A 22699-nucleotide genomic window follows, 5' to 3' on the forward strand; every position below is an offset into this window, starting at 1 on the left:
TGAGCCTAATCATATATCATTTGTTCTGGTCGCCTCTCTTTAATAGATCTCTCCTGATCAATTCTTCTTACCCACTGAGGGCACAGACAGAGGACTAGGAAAATGATCACCAAATGCCAGCACATGCTATTTCTGGATGGTGGGATTTTAAGCAGTTTGTTGTTTCTTATTTGGATTTCCCAAAGGGACTTAAGATTTTCATAATGAGCAGGCTTTTTATTTATTTATTTATTTATCCTCATCCGAGGACATTTTTCCATTTTTTGTACAGACAGAGTGGGAGGGAGAGAGAGGGAGAGAGAGAGAGGGAGAAACATCGACGTGAAGGGACACATCGAGTGGCTGCCACCCGCACGACCAACCAGGGCCGGGGACAAACTGCAACTGAAGTACGTGCCCTTAGCGGGAACCGAACCCGGGTCTCTCTGGACCGCAGGCGGACGCTCTAACCGCTGAGCCAAACCGGCCAGGGCATGAGCAGGCTTTTTAGATTTTTAAATTATTTTGGACTTACAGAAAAGTTGCAAGAATAGTACAAAGAACTTCCACATTCCGTTAATCTAGATTCCCCAAATAATGACATTTTACCACATTTGCTTTATTATTGCGTGTGTGCATGTGTGTGTCCTGCTTTATCCCCCTGAGCCACCTGGAAGTAGGTTGTAGGCATGATGCCCTGTTTACCCCTAAATACCTCCAGTGTATTCCCTAAAAGCAAAAACATTCTCTTTAATCACTCCAGTACAAGTATCAAAATCAGGAAATAAGCATTGAGGCAATACTTCAATATACTGTTATCTAACATACAAAACGTACTCAAATTTTGTCAGTTGTCCTTTATAGAATATAGAGATATAGAAATGTGTCCTTGGTAGAAAAAGAAAAATTCGGGTCCAGGATCCAGACCAGGTACGTGGGTTACATTTAGTTGTCATGTCTCTTTAGTTGTCTTTCCTCTGGACAGTTGCTCCGTCCTTCGTTTTCTATGAACTCGACAGTTTGGAGACACGAATTTAACATTTTCTCATGATTGGATTTGGATCGTGCCTTTGTGGAGGGAGCACCCCGGAGGGTTGTTTCTCCCTCTCCTAAGGGCATTGTCAGCAGACACGACAATATGGCTCACTTTGGAATGTGGATTGTTTTAATAAAGACAATTAGGTCATTAATAAAAAAATAAAATAAAACAAGGGCTACCTTAACACTGCCCAAGTGACAACGTTATAAGAGCGAACAGACGTGTGTCCGTGTCCACGCAAGCAGCCAGCTGTTGGGAGGAGCCTCCTGCGTAAGGAAGCCCGTGTTACAGTGCTCGCGGCTGAACACCTGAGCGGGCATGTGCAACGCCCCGACATAGTTGCACGTATGATCCGAGTTCTGGCATGAAGCCCATGGCATATTCAACTGGGCTCCTTTGAGGAGAGTTTGAGAAATGGATTATGTGCAAAGGTGTAGCGTGTCAAGGAGATCATATGAGGCAGTGCGTGTCCCCGGGCTGGGAGCACGGGGCACTGTTGGACCACTAGGTTAGGGAGGGCGAGAGGAAGGAGCCATTCCCACACTCAGAGAGACAGAGTTGTGTGGAGAGGGCTGCCTGATGGGGCTAGAGCTGTAGTGAGGTCCCAGGCCAGCTGGTAGGGATGCCCCAGGGTGGGGCAGGGGAATAAATGCCCAGGCCTGACTCTTCCCCACCCCCCATTCTCCTGCTATTCCTCCCTGTTGCTGGAACACACTGGAGTTTACAGGAAAGGGAGCCATTCACACAGTCCACACAGATCCACCTTCCAGGTGCAGAGTGGGTGGCCCAAATGGAGGGTTCAGTTCACCAGGCCCAGGGGTAACCCAGGAGCCGCTCTTCAGTGGAGGGCAGCCGTTGGCCGTGGTGGGCAGAGCCTTCCTCGGACACGCCAGGAGTCCGCACTGTGATTCTCCGACTGTGGCCTGCCAGGCTCTAGACGGGTCTCGTCTGCAGCACACGCCCCGCGTTACTGGGCGTGCGGGCCGCCAGGGCCAGAGGCCGCAGCCTGCGCTGTCCACACCTGCTGCAGGCCCCTTTCCTGCTCTAGGCCCCACTCAACACCTTCAGCCCCTCCATGAGTCCCCATGGATACAAATACACAAATAAACAGGGGAGAGAGGAAAAAGCCAACGGAAAATGGAGAACTTAAACATGGAACTGAAACAATCACCATAGGGCAACCGTAATAGTAATGCACGTTCAGGCAAGCTACTGAAACTAAAACCAGTGGGAGAAGGTTTGCGGAGTGACAGAATATTTATAGTCTCAAAGTATCTTCCTGAAGATGCTTATCCATTACAAAGAGGAAAACACATTTACAGTGGAGAAGCTTGACACGCACCACCTTGCCAGGTGATCGCAGTTAACATCACCGGTAACGAGCCATGTGAGACCATGTGCCTTGTGATCAGTTTTATGGTATTGAGACCTAATGTGAGTTATATTGAGGACATAGACAAACTGAAATTGAGGGGCATTCTGTTAGTTGAATTGTGTCCCCAGAAAGATATGTTGAAGTCCTCACCCCTCAGAATGTGACCTTATTTGGAAACAGGATCATTGCAGATGTGATCAGTTAGGATGAGGTCCTTCAGTATATAATAGGCCTTAATCAGGGACTGGTGTTCTTTTTTTTTTTTTATCCTCACCCGAGAATATTTTTCCATTTTTTGTATAGATAGAGTGGGAGGGAGAGAGAGGAAGGGAGAGAGAGAGAGAAACATCAACGTGAAGGGAAACATCGAGTGGCTGCCACCCGCACGACCAACCAGGGCCAGGGACAAACTGCAACCGAAGTACATGCCCTTAGCGGGAACCGAACCCGGGTCTCTCCGGACCGCAGGCTGACGCTCTAACTGCTGAGCCAAACCGGCCAGGGCTGGGACTGGTGTTCTTATAAAAAGAGGAGAAAAAACACAGAGACACCAACACATGGGGAACCATCATGTGAGAACAGACGCAGAGACTGAAACACTGCAATCACAAAGCAAGGGAAACCAAGGATCACCAGCAAACACCAGAAGCTAGGCAGAGGCTCGAAGGCTCCTCCCCTACAGGCCTTGGAAGGTGTGTAGCCCTGCCACCACCTTGATCTTGGACAGTCAGGCCTCCAGAACCGAGACAATACACTTTGATTGTTTTAAGCCACGCAGTTTGTGGTAATTGGTTATGAAAGTGCCGGGACACTAATACACCTGTGCGTGTCAACATGCCATCATGCGACACAGATGGACAGACAGGGCTTTTCTGGATTCAAGTAATTTTGATCACTGTTTCCCTCGGAAAGTGCCATAGCACCACTGATGGTCACAAAGGGAGCTGGTGACAATTTGTCTTAATTATCTATTCAGGTTTGCCAAGCAGGCTTTTTAGTTTAAAATTGTGAAACTCCTATATACATTTTTCCTGTCTGGGCCATCAATAAGAATTTTGCTGCAGAAAAACAAAACAACAAAGTACCTATTGTTTGTCCAAAGAAATTCAGTAGTTTGTCCTTCATCTACCTCGCAAAGCTCACTCTCTTACATGCAACATGGCTGTGTCCCCGATTCCAGGGTCACACTGGAAGCTCAGTCCCTGATGGGAATTACCTTTCACTCTCCAGAGGAGCAGGAGAAAATGAAGGGCCGGGGAGACCTGGGGTGTCTGTTGACTCTGCAGCACACACATCTGTGCTGAGGTCTGCTTTGGTTCCGGCTGAACCCATTGTTCAAAGTTACGAGTCCAATTAAGCTAGTTGCTCCAGCTGAGAAAATAGTTTGCTTTATTTCTTCACTCAACTAGCAGATTAATTTCTTGAATCCGATTGGACCTGTGATATTCAGTTGTGCCAGGAGACTGAGTTTGGGTCACCTCTCTCCTTGTGTGTTGGGATATCCAAGCTGGAGATGCTCCACAACCTTCATGTATCACCTGAGGGCAGACAATTATGTGGGAATATGAAATATGGAATGTTTTTGTCAGATATGATTAGGCATGCCAGATTATTTTTTTGGTAGATGTGATACCAAAAAAGAAGTATTGGACATACTTCTACTAAAAACGTATTTGTCGTTTACTTAAATTCAGTATTTTTACTTGCTATGTCCAGGAATCCTAGATGAGGCTAGAATTGTCCCAGAGACATCATCCTCTGTTGCCATTTCTCAAAACAAAAAAGATGATTTAAAGGTCTGTGAAAGAATATCTGTGGTACAATAATCTCAAAAATGATAAAATACTTAGGAGTAAAATTTAACCAAGGAGAGGTAAAATCTCTACACTGAAAACTATAAGCCACTGATGAAACAAGTTGAAGACACAAATAAATGGAAAGGTATCCTGTGTTCATGATTAGAAGAATGAATACTGTTAAAATGTCCATAATACCCAAAGCCATGTGTAGATTCAACGCAATCCCTATTAAGATTCTAATGGATTTTTTTTTACAAACGTAGAAAAACAACCCTAAAATTTATATGGAACCACTAAAGACCACAAATAGCCAAAACAATCTTGAGAACGAACAGAGTGGGAGACATCACACTTTCTGATTTCAAGATATACTACAAAGATATAGTAATCAAACAATATATTACTGGCATAGAAACAGACACATAGATCAATGGAACAGAACCAAGAGCCCAGAAATAAACCCACACATTTACAGTCAACTAATATTTGATGGGGGAGCTGAAAATACGCAATGGAGAAAACACAGTCTCTTCAATAAATGGTGCTGGAAAAACTGGATTGTCACATGTAAAAGAAGAAAACCAGACAGACCCTTATCTTACACCACTCACAAAAATTAATAACTCGGAATGGATAAACGACTTAAATTTGACTGAAAACTATAAAACTCTAGAAGAAAAAATGGAAAACAGCTCCTTGACTTGGGTCTTGGTAATGACTTTTGGGATATGATCCCTAAAGCACAAGCAACACAATAAAAAATAAACAAGTGGGATTGCATCAAACTAAGAAGCTTCTGCAGAGCAGAAGAAACCATTAACAACAAAGAAAGGGAAAACATATTTTCAAACCATATGTTTGATAAGGAGTCAATATCTACATTATATAAAGAACTCACATAACTCAATAGCAACCCCCCCCCACCCCCCGAATACAGTTGACCCCAACAACACGGGTTTGAACAGCACGGGTCTTCTTATATGCAGAGGGCGGACTGTGTGCATTGTTCTACACCATTTTATGTAAGAAAGTTGAGCATCCTCAAATTTTGGTATCCAGTGGGGACCCTGGAACCAATCCCCCACAGATACTGAGGGCCAACTGTAGTTGAGTTTGGGGGGGTTTGGTCAAAATTTATATGTGGATTTTTGATTGCACAGCAGAGGGTGGTCAGCACCCCTAACCTGAATTATTCGAGGGTCAACTGCAATCCCATTTAAAAATGGGCACAGAAGCTGAATAGACATTTTCCCAAAAGAAGATATCCAAATGGCCAAAAGGTGCATGAAAAGCTGCTCAACATCATCAGAGGAATTGAAATCAAACCGCAGGGAGGTATCACCACGCACCTGTTAGAATACCTATCATCAACAAGATAAGAGATAACCCGTGATGGCAAGGATATGGAGACAAGGGAACCCTTGTGCACTTTTGGGGGGATTGTAAACTGGTACAGCCACTATGGCAAACAGTATGAATTTTCTCAAAAAAGTAAAAATATAACTACCACATTATCCAGCAGTTCCACTTCTGGGACTATATCCCAAGGCAACAGAACACTATGTTAAAGCGATGTCTGTACTTCATGTTCAAAGCGGCCTTAGCAGTATTATTCACAATAACCAAGACATGTTAACAACCTAAATGTTCATTGCTGGGTGAATGGATAAAGAAGTTGTGGTACGTAGGTATGTTTGTATATGCATATACACACCCTGGGTAGTTATTCAGCCATAGAAGGAGGAAATCCTGCCATGTGAGAACATTTGGATGCATGGATGGACCTCGAGGGCATTATGCTGAATAAAATAAGTCAGACAGTGGAATCTTGAAAAAGAAAACAAAACTGAAAGTCATAGAAAAAAAGACCCTACTTGTGGTTATCAGAGGCAAGGGTGGGTGTGGAGGGGGAAAGGGCAATGAGAGGAAGGTGGTCAAAGGTACAGAGCTCCAGTTGTAAGATTAGTCAGTGCTAGGGGTGCGATGCACAGACAACGCCAGTTAGCCCTGCTGTGTGTGTATAGGAGAGCTGCTAACAGGGTAAATCCTACAAGTTCTCATCACCAGGAAACAATTGTTTTTGTATCTATATGAGGTGATGGATGTTCACTTACCGTGGTAATCATTTCACAGAAGTCAAATCATTATGCTGAATACCTTCAACTTATACAGTGCCGAATGCCAAACATATCTCAGTAAATCTGGAGGAATGGAGACTCTCAGAGACCAGCACGGTACTTCATGATTCTTGTTGAATCACCTTACTCAGAATCCACACAGATCCGACTTGGACGCCTATTTCCACGCCTTCTGTGATGCTCTGAGCTGTGGGAAGGGCTCGTGCACTCTGGAATGTACCGCTCAGCCTGCTTTGCTTTGATCCCCCTTTTACGTGCACACCTAGGTTCTCCAGTGAGATTGCAGACACGCCGGGGCAGGAACGGTGTCTTCTTTGTATGCTGGCATCCCTAAGACCAACAGGATGTCTGGGCACCAGTAGGTGCTCAGGAGGGTGACAGATGACCATGAAGGTGGGACGTAAGCACTTCGGTCTGAAAGCCAATGACAGTTCTAGTGATCTCACTGGGAGTGAGGCCGGAGGCCAGTGGGGTACCTGGTGTGGAAACAGAGCGCATCTGTGTTCTCGGAGGAGTCCACGAAGCCCTTCTGTGGTCTGCTCCAGAGCAAACGCGCTGTCCTTGACCGCCGCAGCGGCGCCTGCCCTGCCACCTGTCCGCAGGCCGCTGCCAGGGTGTAATTGTACCGGGTGTTTTGAAAGGAAGCTTGAGTTAAATAAGGCCCTGGCAGAGTCAGGAGGGCCAGCAGAGCCTTTTCTTACCTGTTAATGAAGCCTCATTAGAAACAGCAAGAACCTGCGCTGAGAACTGGACGCACCAGCCAGCCTTGGCTTTCGCTGCCAAAGGATGATTAATGTAATGATTTACGGCAGCTGCTTTTGGAGATTACAGAGCAGGGGGGACTGGTGTGTGCAGTCCGGCCCAGCGTGCGGGCCGGTGGAGACTCAGGAGGGGGTGCAGATTCATTCTCCTCTCCTTCCAGTGGCTGAAACAGCTTCCAGGTTCTGGGAAACGCATGGCCATTCAGACACAGAAGTACCTCCTTTGGATGGCTGACCTTTCGGGGCCCTCCAACTGTGTGTAGCTTAGGGATTTCAGTCTTAGCTGGGGAGCAGCAAAATTAATTATAACAAGAAAGGAAAAAAGCAGAGCTTCATGCATGGTACAGGCAACATAGCTAGGCCGGCTGCATACTGTGCCTTCCAGGGGGGCCCTTGTACCCAGTGTTTAATTACGGGCACCCCTGCAATGTGCAGCTAAGGATGGATTGGTGCTTTGCTGAAATGTAGCATTAGGGGGTGTCTTGCCTATTTCTGTGCCTCAAACAACAAACAGAATTATGGAAAGATCTCATGTAAACTAAATAGCTGTCCTACCCATGTGACTCATTAAAACGATTCCTTGGACCCTGGAAGCCAGATAGAAAAACCAGGTGGAGCAATTTCAACCAGGAGACCCCATTTCTTACTTTGCTTCTCTTTCAAGCTTTCGAAGGAGTGAGCAAGTTTCTTTTGTCTATGTTGGCCGTGGCTATTTAGAAGCACAGGTATTGAGGGGAGGTGCCCTCAAACGTGCCTGAGGTGGACACGGCCCCCTGCCTGCATGAGCACCTCGTGAGGACAGGGGCGCAGTCTGGATACTGGGTCTGTAATTCTGTGTGACAGGTGGACTGCCAGAAGCATGAGGGAGAATTAAGAAATTGAGTTTGGGCCGTGTGTGTGTGTGTGTGTGTGTGTGTGTGTGTGTGTGGTTTTGGAGGCACTGAGAGCTGGCGCTAGGACACAGGTGCTGGTTTCCATTTTAATCAGAAGGCCGGGGAGTCCCCACCTGGGTAGGTGGCAGATGCAGTAACTATATCTGGCTGGCTCTGCAACCCTGGAAGCAGGTTCTGAGGCGGCAAGCGAGGTAAGCAACCACAACCTAATTAATCCCCCCCAGACTTAGACCAAGTTCCCTCTAACCTGAGAGGGCTCTGCCAACCGCGGTGAAGCCGGCGTCTGCGCATAAACACCCACGCGGAGCACACTGCAGAGGGCTGAGTGCTTTGTGATGCCCGCAGTTATCGCTCAATACAGTGCCACGCCAATGCCCTCTCTAACAAGAGTCTTGTTTCTGCCCCAGACGGTGGCAAGCTTGCATGCCTGGAGCACAGCTCCTGCCCACTCAGGGCATTTATGTTGATCAACCCAAGGGCAGCTGATCCTTGGGTGTCGAGACAGATGGCCTCATGCTCAGAGAACCTTCCAGAGCCTTCAAGAATGGTTCCATGAGCACAGGCCAGGCATGTAAAGCATATCCGTCTTCACCCGGTCGTGAGTTGAACAAGGTGGGCAGACTGGAAGCCGCACACAAAACATTTATTGGGAGAGGGACACGGAGGTTGCCCAAGCTACAGACTACTTCAGTTGAAGGCCGAAGGACCCTCTCCACCTCCAGGAAGCTTTTCAGCTCAAGCTGAATCAGTCAGAGAATCCAGCAGGGAAACTAGTTCAGGGTAGGAAGGGGATGGGTGGGATGTTTGGGGTAGGTGGGATGGGGAGCATGGGAACTCCTCAAGGAACTTCATTGGCCACTCGGGGAGAAGGCAGCATTTTCTTCATGAAAAGAAGCTTCGCCACTAGCTGAAACAAACAAAAACATTTGCGTGAGAGCAGCCATGGATGATGATCAGTTGAAGAGATCACAATGAGATTGTAGGAAAGGCAGGAGTCTTGTGGAAAGAAGCTGACCTTTGGAACAAGACAACTTGGGTTTCGTTTCTTTCTTTTATTTTATTGATTTGAGAGTGAGAGAGAGAAGAAGGGAGAGAGGAACATTGATTTGTTGTTCCACTTATTTATGCATTCTTCGGTCACTTCTTGTATGTGCCCTGACTGGGGATCGAATAGGGATGACTCTCTAACCAATTGAGCTACCTGGCCAGGGCCTACTTGGGTTTCATATCTCTGCTCCATGGTTCTTAGCTGTATGACCTTGAGCAAATGACTTAAGCTCTCTGAGGCTGTGTTTGTTTTTACCTGTAAAATGGGGATACTGATGTAGTCCTGCAGGGTTTCAGGGGACATGAAGATAACAAAGAATTTAAAACTGGTGGCACACAGCAGGCACTCACTAAATGGCATTCTCATATTCTTGAAGAAAATTCAGCCTAACTTGCTACTTTTTGTATATGTTTAAAACAAATGTGTGCATTTATTCAGGTGTTCATAGGCATATGAAGAAATTAGCTTGGTTAGAAACATCTAGCTTTTAAAATCAACAGAAATGAGTCCGATAAAAAGATAGTTAAAAGGAGCTCGATGATACGTTTTCCACTTGAAGGGAGGAGGGGTTGGGTTACTTCCACGTGGCTGTCTTCTCTTGCTTTCTGAAGAAAGGGGTGTTACAGAGAGCACTGGAGAGAGCCAGGAGACCCAGGCTCCAGTCCCGGCTCTGCCTCCACCTCCCCGTGTGCTCAATAAAAACCCTTTCCTTCTCTGGGCCTTTGTATTTTTGCTGGAATCATGGGGGTTGGACTACATAATTGCTGTTATCTCTCAGAACTGATACTCTATTCCTTATTCAATGAATGCCACAGAAGGACGTAGGAGGGAGATACGAAGATATAGAATTATGATAATATATAAGTTTGGATTTACTTAAAGACCTGATAAGAAACTAGTCCTAAGACTCATGCATATGCTCCTAGACTCCTTACTCGTTAAAAAAGACCGCATGGCCCTGGCCAGTTTGGCTCAGCGGTTAGAGCGTCAGCCTGCGGACAAGAGAGTCCTGGGTTTGGTTCCCTCTAAGGGCACATACCTCGGTTGATTTGTCCCTGGCCCTGGTTGGGGTCGTGTGGGTGGCGGCCACTAGATGTATCTCTCTCATGTTGATGTTTCTCTCTCTCTCTTCCTCTTTCTCTCCTTCCCGCTCTATCTGAAAATAAGTGCAAAATGTTTTCAGGTGAGGATAAAAAATAATAAATAAATAAATAAAAATAAAATAAAAAAGACTGCATGTACACATCTATGTATATATATACACATACACACATATACATAGACATATATATGTCATTCCTACCCCTTGCCACTCCAGTGGAGGCTGGAAAAGCTGAAAAGTTGTTTCCCAGCATCCCTTGCAATTAGGTATGGTCACGTGAGCAGGTTCTGGTCAATAAGCTACCAGGGAAAGTCCACTGGGGGACTTCTCAAAACATTTTTCCCAGGGAAAGGTCTTTTTGTTGCCCTCTCTTCCTGCCCCCTTCTTCTGCTCATGAATGAGGACATGATGTCTGGAGCTGTAGTAGGCATTTGGCAACCATGGGTGATAAAGATGAAGACAAAAAGCCAACATATCAGCGATGGCTTATCAGAAAGATGAAAAGAGCTTGAGACCTTCATAAAATCACTGAGAGGCCTAGATCAGCCCATTTCTGGAACTCTTAAATAAACATGGTTTATGCCCTTGCTGTTCAGAGGTCACAGCGTGGTGTGTGGGCCAGCAGTATGGGCATCGCCTGAGAGTTTGTTGGAAATGAAGAGTCTCAGGCCCCAGCCCAGACCTACTGAGGCAGAATCTGCATCTCTTTTAAAGAGATGCCCAGGTTTGGGGTGCACATTAAATTTCAAGTGCACAGCCCCATTAATTAGGCTCTATTACACGCAGCTGAAAGTATTCCTAACAGATACCATGTGTGTACAGTGAGTTCTCACATAACATTGACAATAGGTTCTGGGAACTATGATGGAACAATGTATGATGAAACAATTTTACCACAGGCTAATTGATATAAACAAAAGTTAAGTTCCTACAGCATCTCATCAAGAAACGATGTTGAACTCAACGACCTTACTCAAGAACCTGCTGCCCTGGCCCGTTTGGCTCAGCGGTTGGGGCATCGGCCTGCGGACCAGAGAGTCCCGGGTTCGGTTCCTGATAGGGGCACGTACAAAATAAAAAATATAAAATAAAATAAAACCTGCTGCACTAGGTATGTCTGAACACTTATAGGTATGTCCATGTGTGTATGTGTATATCTGTTTATATGATTATAAACAGGTGTACACACATATATGCATATAGATAATATATATTTGTCAATATATTTGTGCATATATATATATATATATATATATATGAATAAAAGAATCCTGGAAGGACAGAGCTAGGCTATGGGAGTAGGTGTAGGGGTGTGTGTGTGTGTGTGTGTGTGTGCGCGCGCGCGCGCACGTATTGGGTAGTTTCAGGGAGAATTCTATCTTAATTACTCTATAGTGTTTGAAAAGAAATATTTTTAAACCGATGAGTTGTGTTCCTTTTATAATTAAATCAAAAAAGAGGCTCACCGGCTCTCCTCCAGGTCCAGCAGGGCGTGGTAGGATGCCACGTCCCGCTGCAGCTGGGACCGGCGGGCCAGCAGATGTTCACGCTCCTGCAGCTGCTGCTCGGCCTCCGCGCGCACCTCCCGCAGCTCCGCCTCCAGCCCGCTGACCACCGCGCCCAGGTTCTGCAGCTCCATGTCATGCCAGTGCTTGGCATCCTGCAAGGTGTTCTCCAGGCCTCGTTTCTACAAAAGAGGGAACAGGTCCAGACTCGAGGCCGACAGGCAAAGCCCTTGGAGAGGGAGGGGTGCAAAGCAGGGGCGGGGTGGGGGCTGGGGGGTTGGCATTGTTCTGTTCTGTCCATTTCTTCAAGGACAATGACCTTGCTAGATTTATGTGGCTTGGTGGAGAAATAATGAATTCTCTTCAGGAGGCCAGACCCCTGTTTAGTCTAATTCACTGATCATTCTGATGGGGTGGGAAATGGATGTGTGTGGGTGGTGGGGGGTGGGGGGGGGTGTCTGAAGGGGAATGAGGGGAGGAAGGGAAGGGGGAGGGGGAGAGATGAGACATAAGAAGGAAAGGTGAGTGAGAAAATGAAAGAGGAAAAAAATGAGAGAGAGAAATACACACACACACAGTTTGCAGGTGTTTCTTCAAAGAAATCTTGCTCTCCCAGCTGCCTCTGAGCCTTTTTGCTCAGGTTTTCTCACCCCCGGGGGGCCCTTTTCCCCTGCACTGCTGAAACCCCATCCATCATTCACCTCTGGGCGCTTTCCCAGGTCACCGGAGTCAGAATGAACGTCTCTGGCCTTTATATACTCTGCAGTTTTTTCTTTGGTGTTTTAGGTGCACACTTTGGCTAATTCCTCTTCCTCTGGCTGCTGCTTCACTGTGGGTTCCCCGGCACCCCATCCTGAACCCATTTCTCTCTGAGCTGTGCCTCCTGGGCCTGTGTTAGTTGGTCTCTCCCACACTCATGATTTTAGTCCTGTCTGCCAAAGACTCCTGCCTGCAGTGATGCTTCCAGCACAGACCTCTCCCCCAAGCACCGTCCCTGCTGGACTTCCTACTGGAAATATGTCCAGTCCAGGGCACCTCAAATCAAGGCGTCCAAAATGGATCCATTGGCTTCCCCTTGGGCTTGATAGTGTTTCCTATTCTGTGCTCCGGCAGGTGAACTCATGAGAACTAGAAACTGGGGAAAGACATGTTGCTGGTCATCTTGCTTCCCTCCCAAATTCAGTCATTGCTGAATCCTGCCCCTTGAATATTCTGAGTTTTCACATTGGTGCCTTCTTCTCCAGCCACGAACAGTCCTGCCTGCTTCTCAGTGTTGCTACGAGGGTCTGATGAGAGGACGCAGATGAGCATGTTCTTATTACTATTGGTATCACTTTGAAGAAATTATGCTTTGGGCACTGTACCAAGTGATTTGGGGACATAAAAGGAATTAAACCTGGTCCCTGCCCTCAAGGAATTAATGTGACTTCACCTTAAGCTGATTTCACCACACGGACCACTCTGAATGTGACTGGGTGCAGATGAGAGAGCTCACCCAGGCATGGGAGTCAGGACCCAGGATTCTTGGTGGGTGCAGCTTCTCAGTGTTTCCACCTCACCTGTGCCAAGGGTGTGAGGAGAGGAGCAGGTAGAGGTGGGCAGACCTGAGGGGAGAATCCCTTCCAGCTAGGGGAAGAACCGTCCGGGGGCTCACGGGTAGGAAAACAAAGGACGAGCTCTGGACATTAAAGTGAAGGTCTGGTGAAGGAAGGCTTTCTGTTGTAGGCCAAACTCAGGCGATCCCAGGGATTCGGGACACTGCGCATGCAGAAGAGAGGGGACAGTAGATAGAGGAATGTCCAGATCGTGCAACACGAGACAGGTGGAATCTACTGGAGGAAAGAGGCGGTGGGTAAGGCTTCAGCAATATTTTGAAGTGGGAAGTGGGAGCCAGAGACCTCATGCTGGGGGACCTTCATTTTATCTGCAGAATAATACTGGTGACAGCATCCGCTGAGGGGCAGAGGTAAGGGTGTGTTGGGGGCTTGCTGAGAATGGAAGCTGTAGGGAGCGGCTACTCTGGGGAACACGGTGCCCCTTGGCTTTGTTCAGTCATTTGTGCTCAGGTTTTCTTCACCAATCAAGTTATGAGCTCTTAGAGGACAGGAACCATCCACTCCACAGTTGCCTCCCCAGGGTCTGAGGGAGCCTTGCACACAGTAGGCACCCGGTATATGTGCGTGGGACGTGTGCTGAGTGACAGGCCACCTGCCGCTGAGGAGGAATTCCTCCGGGCTCTTTTTTGATGATGTGGGCTTGAGAATATGTCCTCAACCTTTTGCCTGGAACTTTCTGTCACCAGAAGAGTGACAATCTTTGGCAGCCACAAGGGCATCTGGGGAAGAAACAGCAGTCCCTTCACTGTGCCTAAAGCAACAAAGGCGAAAGGCAGGATGTTTATCAAGGGTTCGAGCAGGTGAATAGAACAGATCAGTCTAACGTTCACATACCTCTGAATAAACAATGCCATCTCTTTTAGACTTTTTTTTTTTTTCAGTGAAAGTAGCATTGCTGTAAATGGCAGTTTCCTGATTTTTCTTACCTCAGATCCTTCACTCGAACCCCCTTGCTCTGACCCAGACCCCACCAGAGAATGAGTGGGATGAAAGTGGAGCAGCGATGGCCCTGGCCGGTAGCTCTGTTGGTGAGAGCATTGTTCCGACATGCCAAGGTTGCAGGTTCGATCCCTGGTCAGGGCACATACAAGAAGCAACCAAGGCCCTGGCCGGTTTGGCTCAGTGGTTAAAGCGTCGGCCTGCAGTCCTGAGAGACCCGGGTTCGGTTCCCGCTAAGGGCATGTACCTCGGTGGCAGTTTGTCCCCGGCCCTGGTCAGTTGTGCGGGTGGCAGCCACTCGATGTGTCCCTTTCGCATCGATGTTTCTCTCTCTCTCTCTGTTCCTCTCTCTCCCTCCCACTCTACCTGAACAAAAAAGTGGAAAAATGTCCTCGGGTGAGGATAAAAAAAAAAAAAAAGAAGCAACCAAGGAATGCATAAATGAGCAGGACAACAAATCAGTCTCTCTCTCTTCCTCATTCTCTCTAAAAATCGGTAAATAAAAATTAAATAATTAAAAGAAGTAGAGCAATGAGATGCATTTCACATGGTGGCAAGAAGGCCAAGCACCTTCCCTGAGCTGACTGGGCGCCGTGTGACCTTGTTGGCCAGAGGATGATGGGCCCCAGTGAACTGAAGAACTTGAAGGAAGGGAACTGGGGGTGATGGGATGATCTTGGCAACAGGCAGAGATAAAGCTGTTCCTGAGGGAGCCGACTAGAACAAATACCTGAGCTAACTTCACGGCAGGCTGTGGCTCCAGGGGCAGGTGTGGCTGGTGGTTTGATGACGGAGCTGACTGAGGTGGCCAAACTGGGATGCAGGTTTAGGGGGTGTGGTGGAGGAAAGGGGCACTGACAATGGCATCTTGAGGCTGATGGCAGAGAAGGGCTTTGTGGGCCTCAGTGGACTCCAGACCACCTCAGCTACACAAGGATTACATGAACTGACCCCTTCATGCATTCCGCTGTGTACTACACACTGTGGTTTGGTCGGTACACGTGGGCCCCTGGAGGGGCTTCCAGCAGGAGCTGCGCTTGATGAGCTAATGGAACTTCATCCATCCCAGACAGCAGAGGTGGAGTAATAATCATTTTAATTAACGATAACAATGAATGATCTGAGAGATCTGCCACAAACTACAGTGAGTCTGGGGAGCTTACCAGGTGTCTTAGTTTGCAGAGCCTGAAACGGGGATCCTGGTCCATGGAAATAATCAAGGGGATGCTCCCAGGAAAGAGGGGAGCAAGGAAAGCAGGATAGGGCAGGGAAGGTGCTAAGCTAGGAGGTGGTCTCAGGCAGAGTCAGGCAGCCTGATCCCAGGGAGCTTCTGGAGGGTGATTACACCACAGAGCTAATTCCACTTTGAAGCAAGTGAGCTTTTAAATCCCCCGTGAGTCATTGGCTGGGAAGGTGGGCTGGCCTGAGCTCCTGAGGGCAGGTGTTTTCTGTTTGGCTGAGGGCAATTTTCTGGAGAAGAGAGGCTGCTGAGAAGGGGCATCCGTGGGCACGGGCAGCCTACATTCACAGCAGCAGCCGGGTGAAGCGTATCTCCGCTGGGCACTCACGGTATCTGCTCCGCTTGTGATTCGGTATCAGATAATCCTTTCAGGCCTCACACTCCTACGCTGTTACATGGAAGTTCCTGGCACACTGTGACTCACTCGGATGACTACAATCCAACAGCTGAGAATTAAAACTGTCACAAGAAACGCCAGGTCTCTCCCTGGCCCACTCACCAGGGCCCGCAAGGATTCCGTCTCAGCCTGGAGGCTCTGCACCTGGCACGAGGTGTTGTGTAACTCCACCCTGAGGGCAGCAGCCCGCTTCTCCTCCTGGGTCTGGGCCCCGCGGGCCACTCTGCCTGTGGCTGTGGAGAGAGCAGGATGCTGGAGACCCTGAACCCAATCTTCCCTCTCACCCTTTCTAACGACCGCCGCCGCTGCTTCTAACTCAGAGGAAACAGCTGTTGCCCTTAAAGATTCCTCTTTTTCTATAGGTGCCCACACCAGCTTGTATATAAACATTTATTTAGTTTGAACATAGAAAGCATGCAAATAGAATGAAATTCAAAAGGTTTTCAAAAGAATACATGGTAGAAAATATATAGCCCTTTTCTTCCTGTGTTCTAATTACCCAGTTCTCCTGTTTCTAGTTTTGTTATACCTCCTTCCAGAAATATTGCAAATATGTATAATCATCCCCCTTGCTTTGGTATTACTACACCTTAGAAATTATTCTAGTATATCAGCATATATCCATCAATGACACTTTTTTTTTTTTAAATTATTTATTTATTTTTTTGTTATAGATGTTTCTCCTTTTTTACCCCATTGACACCCTCCTCCCTACCCCCCCCCCTTCACCCCGTCCCTGGCTTTGTTGTCCATGCCCACTGGTTATGCATACATGCATATAAATTCTGTGGTTTATCTCTTCCCACCACCCCCACCCCCTCTTCTGAGGGATGTCAGTCTGTGCCCTACTTCCATGTTTCTGGGTCTACCGTATTCCTCAGACTGTTATGTTCATTTTATTCCATATATAAGTGAGATCATGTGGTATTTGAATGACACTTTTTTTGAATGGCTGCATAGTATTGCCTTGTTTGGAAGTAGTGTAATTACTTAGAAGTCCCCCATTGATGGACACTTAGGTTGCTTCCAGTCTTTGCCTGTTATAAGAAGAATAACCTACATCCCTCATTTGTTTTTCTTTTTATTCCTCACCCGAGGATACTTTTCTATTTATCATCAGATAGAGTGGGAGGGAAGGAGAGAGAGAGACAGACAGACAGAAACATCGATGTGATAGAGCCACATTGATTGGTTGCCTCCCACACAACGCGACCAGGGCCGGGGACCAACCGAAACTGTCCGGAATCAAACTCGTGACTCATTGGTCCAAGGGCTGACGCTCTAACCACTGAGAAAAACTGGCCAGGGCCTACATCTCTCATCTTGGGTACATGGGAATACCTCTGGGGGGTAAGTTCCTATTGTGGAATTGCTAGGTTAAAAGGGTGGGCTTTGTAATTTTGCTGAATGTTGCCAAAGTGCCCTTCAGAGAATTTGTAACCCCTTCCAGCACGGCAAGGCAGTGCCAACTGCCCCACCTTCCTCAAATGAATAATTAGCCAACTTGATCTGACATTCCTGTCCTTGAAAAAACATGTCTGGCCATAGTTGTGACTATCAAGGTGAAGGTCTGTGTTTTGAACCTTCTCCCAGAGCAAGATGGACATATGATTCCTCCCCATACATTCAGCGGAGCCGGCCATTGTTACTCCACTCTTTGCTGCAAAAAAGAAAAAAAATGAGAGAGATCACCCTCATCTATAACTTCAATCCAAGTCTGCTGGCATGTCACCAAGCCAGTGATGTAAGAGGAAAATGTGCTTTGTCTCCTAGGTTACTGGCTTTTTGGATTGACCATTTTTATTACATATGAATACTTATTTATAGAATTATGCAAAAATAGTCCAATCTAATTCACTGGCTAAGAAACCTCAATTCAAAAGGCTCAGAGCTCAGTAGTAGTTCTTCCAGCTCTTGTTGTTTGAGGGCTGTAAGGAGCTCAATGAAAATGCCCACTGAAGGCCTGAGATCAGCTGAAGGAGAACAGAAGCTGTGGCCCAGCTCCAATGAGTTGGCCCTTGGCTGTGTGTCCATGGGCCATCAGTCAGCCTCTCTGAGTCCAGGTCCCTGCCCGTAGAAGGCAGATGACAATGAGTGGAGAATGGTAATCATATGATGACTATCTCCTGAATCACTTGAGGCTTCCATCAGGTTATGCATGTAGAAGCTTTTAGAGCCTTAAAAGCAGGCAAATATCGGCTGTATATGTTTTAGGAATGTAAAACATAGTATTAGCCAGTACATGAGTTTGTAAAAGCCACTGAGTCGAATACTATGAATGATAACTGATACATGTGAGGCTCTTGCTCTGTGCCAAGTACTCTGTTAACAGCTTTAAGCCATGATCTCATTCAACCTTTACAATCCTATGAAGCAAATGTCCTTATTAATCCCATTTTACATGAGAAAACTGAGGCTCAGAGAGATTCAGTTATTTATTCAAGATCATGTGGCCTATGAGGGCAGAGCCAGGACTCAAGTATAGCACTAGACCCCAGAGCTATGCTCTTAACCGGAGCTTAATGCTGCTGCTTCCACCAACCCATCAACTTAAGACCCCGAAATTGGAGTTGTCTTCCCCAAAGTGAAGGTGGATCACTCTAAAATACCCTCATTGTCCACCAAATCCTCCTGTGATCAGTAGCCCTGTTTTTCCTTCTCTTCTTGGGGTCAGGGCCTGACCAGATGGGCTGTGTGGGTGGGTGGGAGGCAGTAAGGGGGTGCCCTGACAGACAAATGGAGTCAGGTAACACAGCTACAGAGTGGCCAGGAGCAGCGTGAGCTGTGTGTTCAATTTTCAGAAATTTTGTAAGCTGGCTGTTAAACACAGCCACTATTAAACATTAAATCATATCAATTCACAATTAAATAAGTTATATTAAAAATGGTCATCAATCCTCAAAGTGCATCACTTGCTAATTATTTACACTTTATCATTATCTGTGTTATTGAGGTATTTACACTGATGGTACCTGTGTGGTAGGAATAAATGGTGTGTTCCTGCTCAACTCTTTCCAACCTGTTCATTTACATCAAGTTAGTAGTTTGAAATCAGTCACAGTGAGAATATTGACAGCATGGACATTGGCAAACACTACTAACTGGAGACTGATTACTATTTTACTGATTTTCCAGATTTAAGAAAGGGATGCAGAAAATATTAATAATGCAGATTAAACTTAAAAGTGGGTCATGTCTGTAGCTGTTGCATTGGGAATGGCACAAAAATTAAAGGGGATATTCTTCCAATATTTAAAAACTATTATCTGATTCATAAAGAGGTTACATCATTGATGGATAAACTCATTAAGGTCAATGAAAATACAAACCAAAATTCACATCAGAGCTATCCTCCTTCATCATTGATGTGAGTGACTTTTTGTATAATCAGATATCAATACACATTTTTCTGTAGTCTGATTTTGTGACACTATTGTTGATGACAGAATTATAAAAACAGTTGGTGGTTTTTGCAAGAAATAGCAAGTCACATGGAAGCTACAGGTCAAGTGAAACAGCAAAGTATTTTATCTTAAAATTTGTTATTTCTAAAATTAGATAAATAAAACATCAGCAGAAATTCTATGCCACCTTTATGTGGTATTGTGAGTTTCATTGGCATGTAAATACATATGCCCACATTCCCCCACCAGATTAGCTGTGAAAGGTTGCCAGGACACCAAGGGTGAGAGCCCAGCATGAGTGGAGGCCAGGCCCCATGGAGGGCACGGTTCACAGCCTTGATGGGCGAGTCCGGGCTAAAGCGGTTGGCCAAGGCTATAGCCACAATCCCCATATGATCTGTCCCTCCTGTCAACCCAGACAATGAGTGGCTTGTATTCAGGGGTATGTACTGGTGTCTGGAGGCATGAACCCCTATGTGTTAGTGTCAGCACAATGCCATACCCAAGTATTTCCCAAACATTCTTGGACAACTAGCATGGTTTTTCACGTCTGAATACTAATTCAAACTATTTTTATTTTAACAATTCACTTCTTCTTTGTGAATAAAAGTGTATAACATGGAAACTAGTTCAAGTAATTTACTGGAACTAGTAGATTAGTTCTCAAATCTTAATCTGGGGTTCCTGTGACAATGCAGGTGTCGGTTCAGGGCACGCTGGGGGCCCAGGAACCACGTTCAAAACTCACGTGATGCCTGCTCCATGAAAGCCAACTTCTAGTTTGCTGCAGAAACTGATAGAACTGCTTCCCTTGCCAGAAATAGACAATAACTGAAAAAATGAATAATGTTAAAACAAATCAATGTTATTTTATTCTAGCAAATATCGTCTGCCAAGCAGCTGAGTCGCAAAGCCCGCTTTCTCGTTGTTGAAAGGTGAGATTAACGAGTCTAAGAGGAGTGTTAATGACCTACCAGCTCCAAAGGATACTTTCTTACACAGTTTAATGAAGATTGAAAAAGGAAAAGAAATTGATTTGATCACTATGAATTTCAATGCCATTTTATATCACGTCTCATGCCTTCTCAAACCAGATCACCACATACTTGCCCTTCGTCTGGGAACAGTTAAGTGTCTGAACTCACCAAAAAGTATTACATGTTTTCCTCCAATGGCTTTTTAGATTTATGCTTTCTAGTTATTGCAATAAGTCTATGTCTGTTTCCATTCCAACTCAGTGCCTCCGGATTTCTCCTCACAGACCAAACAGTAGGTGTGTGATTCTCGACCCCGAGGACGGGAAGGCAGGACTGTGTTTTGTTGCTCAGCGCAGTTGCTAGGAGGTATAATGAGATTCAAATATGTTGGTCCCCAGGCTTTCAAACCAGCTTGAAATCTTGGCTCCACTGTGCAGGAGCGGGGCTGCCCGAGGTCGCACCCCATCTATGTTTCTGGGGCAGGGGAGCATGTAGACATTTTGAAATATGGTGAAAATGTTCAAATTAAAAATATTAAATTTCCATGTTGCTGCACGTGAAGGGTGGATGTGAGAGGAGAAAGGCAGCACGCTTCACAGTAGGTCAGAATGGAACACATACTTGAGTCTCCAAATGGAGGGGGAGACGCCATCCCAAACCCGAGCCGCTTTGCCGATCAGCATTGCCAACCCCAGACACATCCTTGGCAGTGACTGGAAGTGGCAGAAATGCCACTGTGTCGTGTGGGGAGAGAGGGAGAGCTTAGGAGGAGGCAGAGTACTGAGAGCCACGAGGCAGTGTGTGCTCAGCAGCGTGTGTGTCCAGGGGAGTGTGCAGGGGTTAGAATGTGTGCATTCTGGTTTTCCATGAGCAGTTGCTGTGCAGGTTTTAGCAAGTCATTCGAGCTCTCTGGATTTTGTAACTGGTGGAAAACAGCTCCGCTCCGCTGCAGAGTACAAGTAACTGCCTGGCTTTAAGCGTCTTGGACCTCCCAGGATCACGTAACCTCATTCTACTCATTATCGCGGAGAAAGGGAAAGCACTGGCCCTGGGGTAGACCTGGTTTCCCAAACTTGTAACAGAGGAATCTTATCCCACAGGGAGGGCGCCAAGCCTTGGCTTGGCAAGATTCCGACAGAGCCTGGCATAACCGTTTAGCCCCTCAGGACAGAGGCCTCCCAACTTCACATTCCAAAAGATGTTACTTGCTCATTATTTTTTTTAAATCCTCACCAGAGGACATACAGAGAGAGAGAGAGAGAGACAGAGAGAGAGAGAGAGAGAGAGAGAGAGAGAGAGAGAGAGAGAGAGAGAAACACTGACGACTTGAGAGAGAAACAGCAATGCGTTGCCTCCGTATGTGCCCCGATGGGGGAACGAGCCACAGCCCAGGTATGCGCCCTGACCCGAATAACTGGCAACTTTCGGTGCGTGGGACGACGCTCCAACCAACTGAGCCACTCTGGTGGGTACTTGCTCATCCTTAAAAAAGAAAACATATCACGGTTCCCCACTCCAAATGATCTGTCCAGGTCAGCTCGGCAGAGAGAAGTGTCAATTTGGGGAGGGGGCTCTGTAGTAAATCTGATAGGCTCAGTGACCGAAAGTAACCTCACAGGGTGATTTGATCATAAATTCCTAACTGAGCAGGTCATGGTGGGTAGTCACACCCCAGGTCTGGAACTCACTGTCCTTGTTCTTGTTCATCTAGGTGGACAGCCCTTTGACATGCCAAAGTAATCCTCTTTTCCAGACCCCTCAGAGGCTAACCACCCTCAAGAGAACCAAGGTCTTGTTGCCCCCTCAATACCATCCGTATTTGCAGTAATTATTAAATGTTCACTATCCTGTACTCACCAGTGTAAAAGAAATATGCATCTCTCCATTTTATTTTCTATCCAGTCACAGAGATTTCCTCGCCTTGCTTTTTTCCTGCCTCCTTAATCTACCACCAAAGGATTTCACATAATCCTCCTTACTTCCCTCCTTCGATTCCAAATGCGCAAAAAACAATGACAACAAAACCCCAAAACCCTACAAAACTGCCATTTTTCTGAATATTTTCTCAGTCTGTTGAGATCTTGTTTCTGGGCATGTCCTCAGTTTGGCTCAAATAAACTCGTAGAAAATTTTTCTATAGGTTTGGACGTTCTTAGGTCAACAGTAAGAAAAGTATGGTTTGAATCACAGCTCTGCTATTTTATGCTATGTGATCTTGGGTAAGTTACTTCACCTCTCTGTGCCCCAGTTACCTCCTCTGCAAAGTGGATAAAAATCACAATACTATCTCATATTGGGAAGATTAAATGAGAACATGCCTATCAAGTACTTAGCTCACTGTCTGGCACTTGGAAAGTGCTCAATGAATGCTTTGCCCTCACCGGTTTCACGTCGCGTTCCTCTCTGCCTCGTGGAAGACGGTCTTTCTATCCATTGCTCCCACCTCCACCCAGCCAACCTCCACATTAGGTTGTGGGTACCCTGTGT

The 22699-nt window shown here is 46.4% G+C and overlaps 1 protein-coding gene across 2 annotated transcripts in view; it reads right to left on the bottom strand.

Annotated features, from left to right (window-relative positions):
* Positions 1-8606: 8606 nt before the first annotated feature.
* BFSP2 (beaded filament structural protein 2) overlaps positions 8607-22699 on the bottom strand; it is a 59938-nt gene continuing 45845 nt past the window's right edge. The window contains exons 5-7 of one of the 2 annotated variants that reach the window (XM_036267519.1): positions 15934-16058; positions 11601-11821; positions 8607-8891 (exon numbers count right to left, since the gene is read on the bottom strand). In XM_036267519.1, the coding sequence (XP_036123412.1) occupies positions 8888-8891; positions 11601-11821; positions 15934-16058 (350 nt within the window). In that variant the 3' untranslated portion in view covers positions 8607-8887. Of the gene's footprint in view, positions 8892-11600; positions 11822-15933; positions 16065-22699 lie in introns of those variants that run through there. The other variant, XM_036267518.1, reaches the window with a different exon arrangement.

Source organism: Molossus molossus, unplaced genomic scaffold (genome assembly GCF_014108415.1).
Source record: "Molossus molossus isolate mMolMol1 unplaced genomic scaffold, mMolMol1.p scaffold_m16_p_18, whole genome shotgun sequence".
Lineage (NCBI taxonomy): Eukaryota > Metazoa > Chordata > Mammalia > Chiroptera > Molossidae > Molossus > Molossus molossus.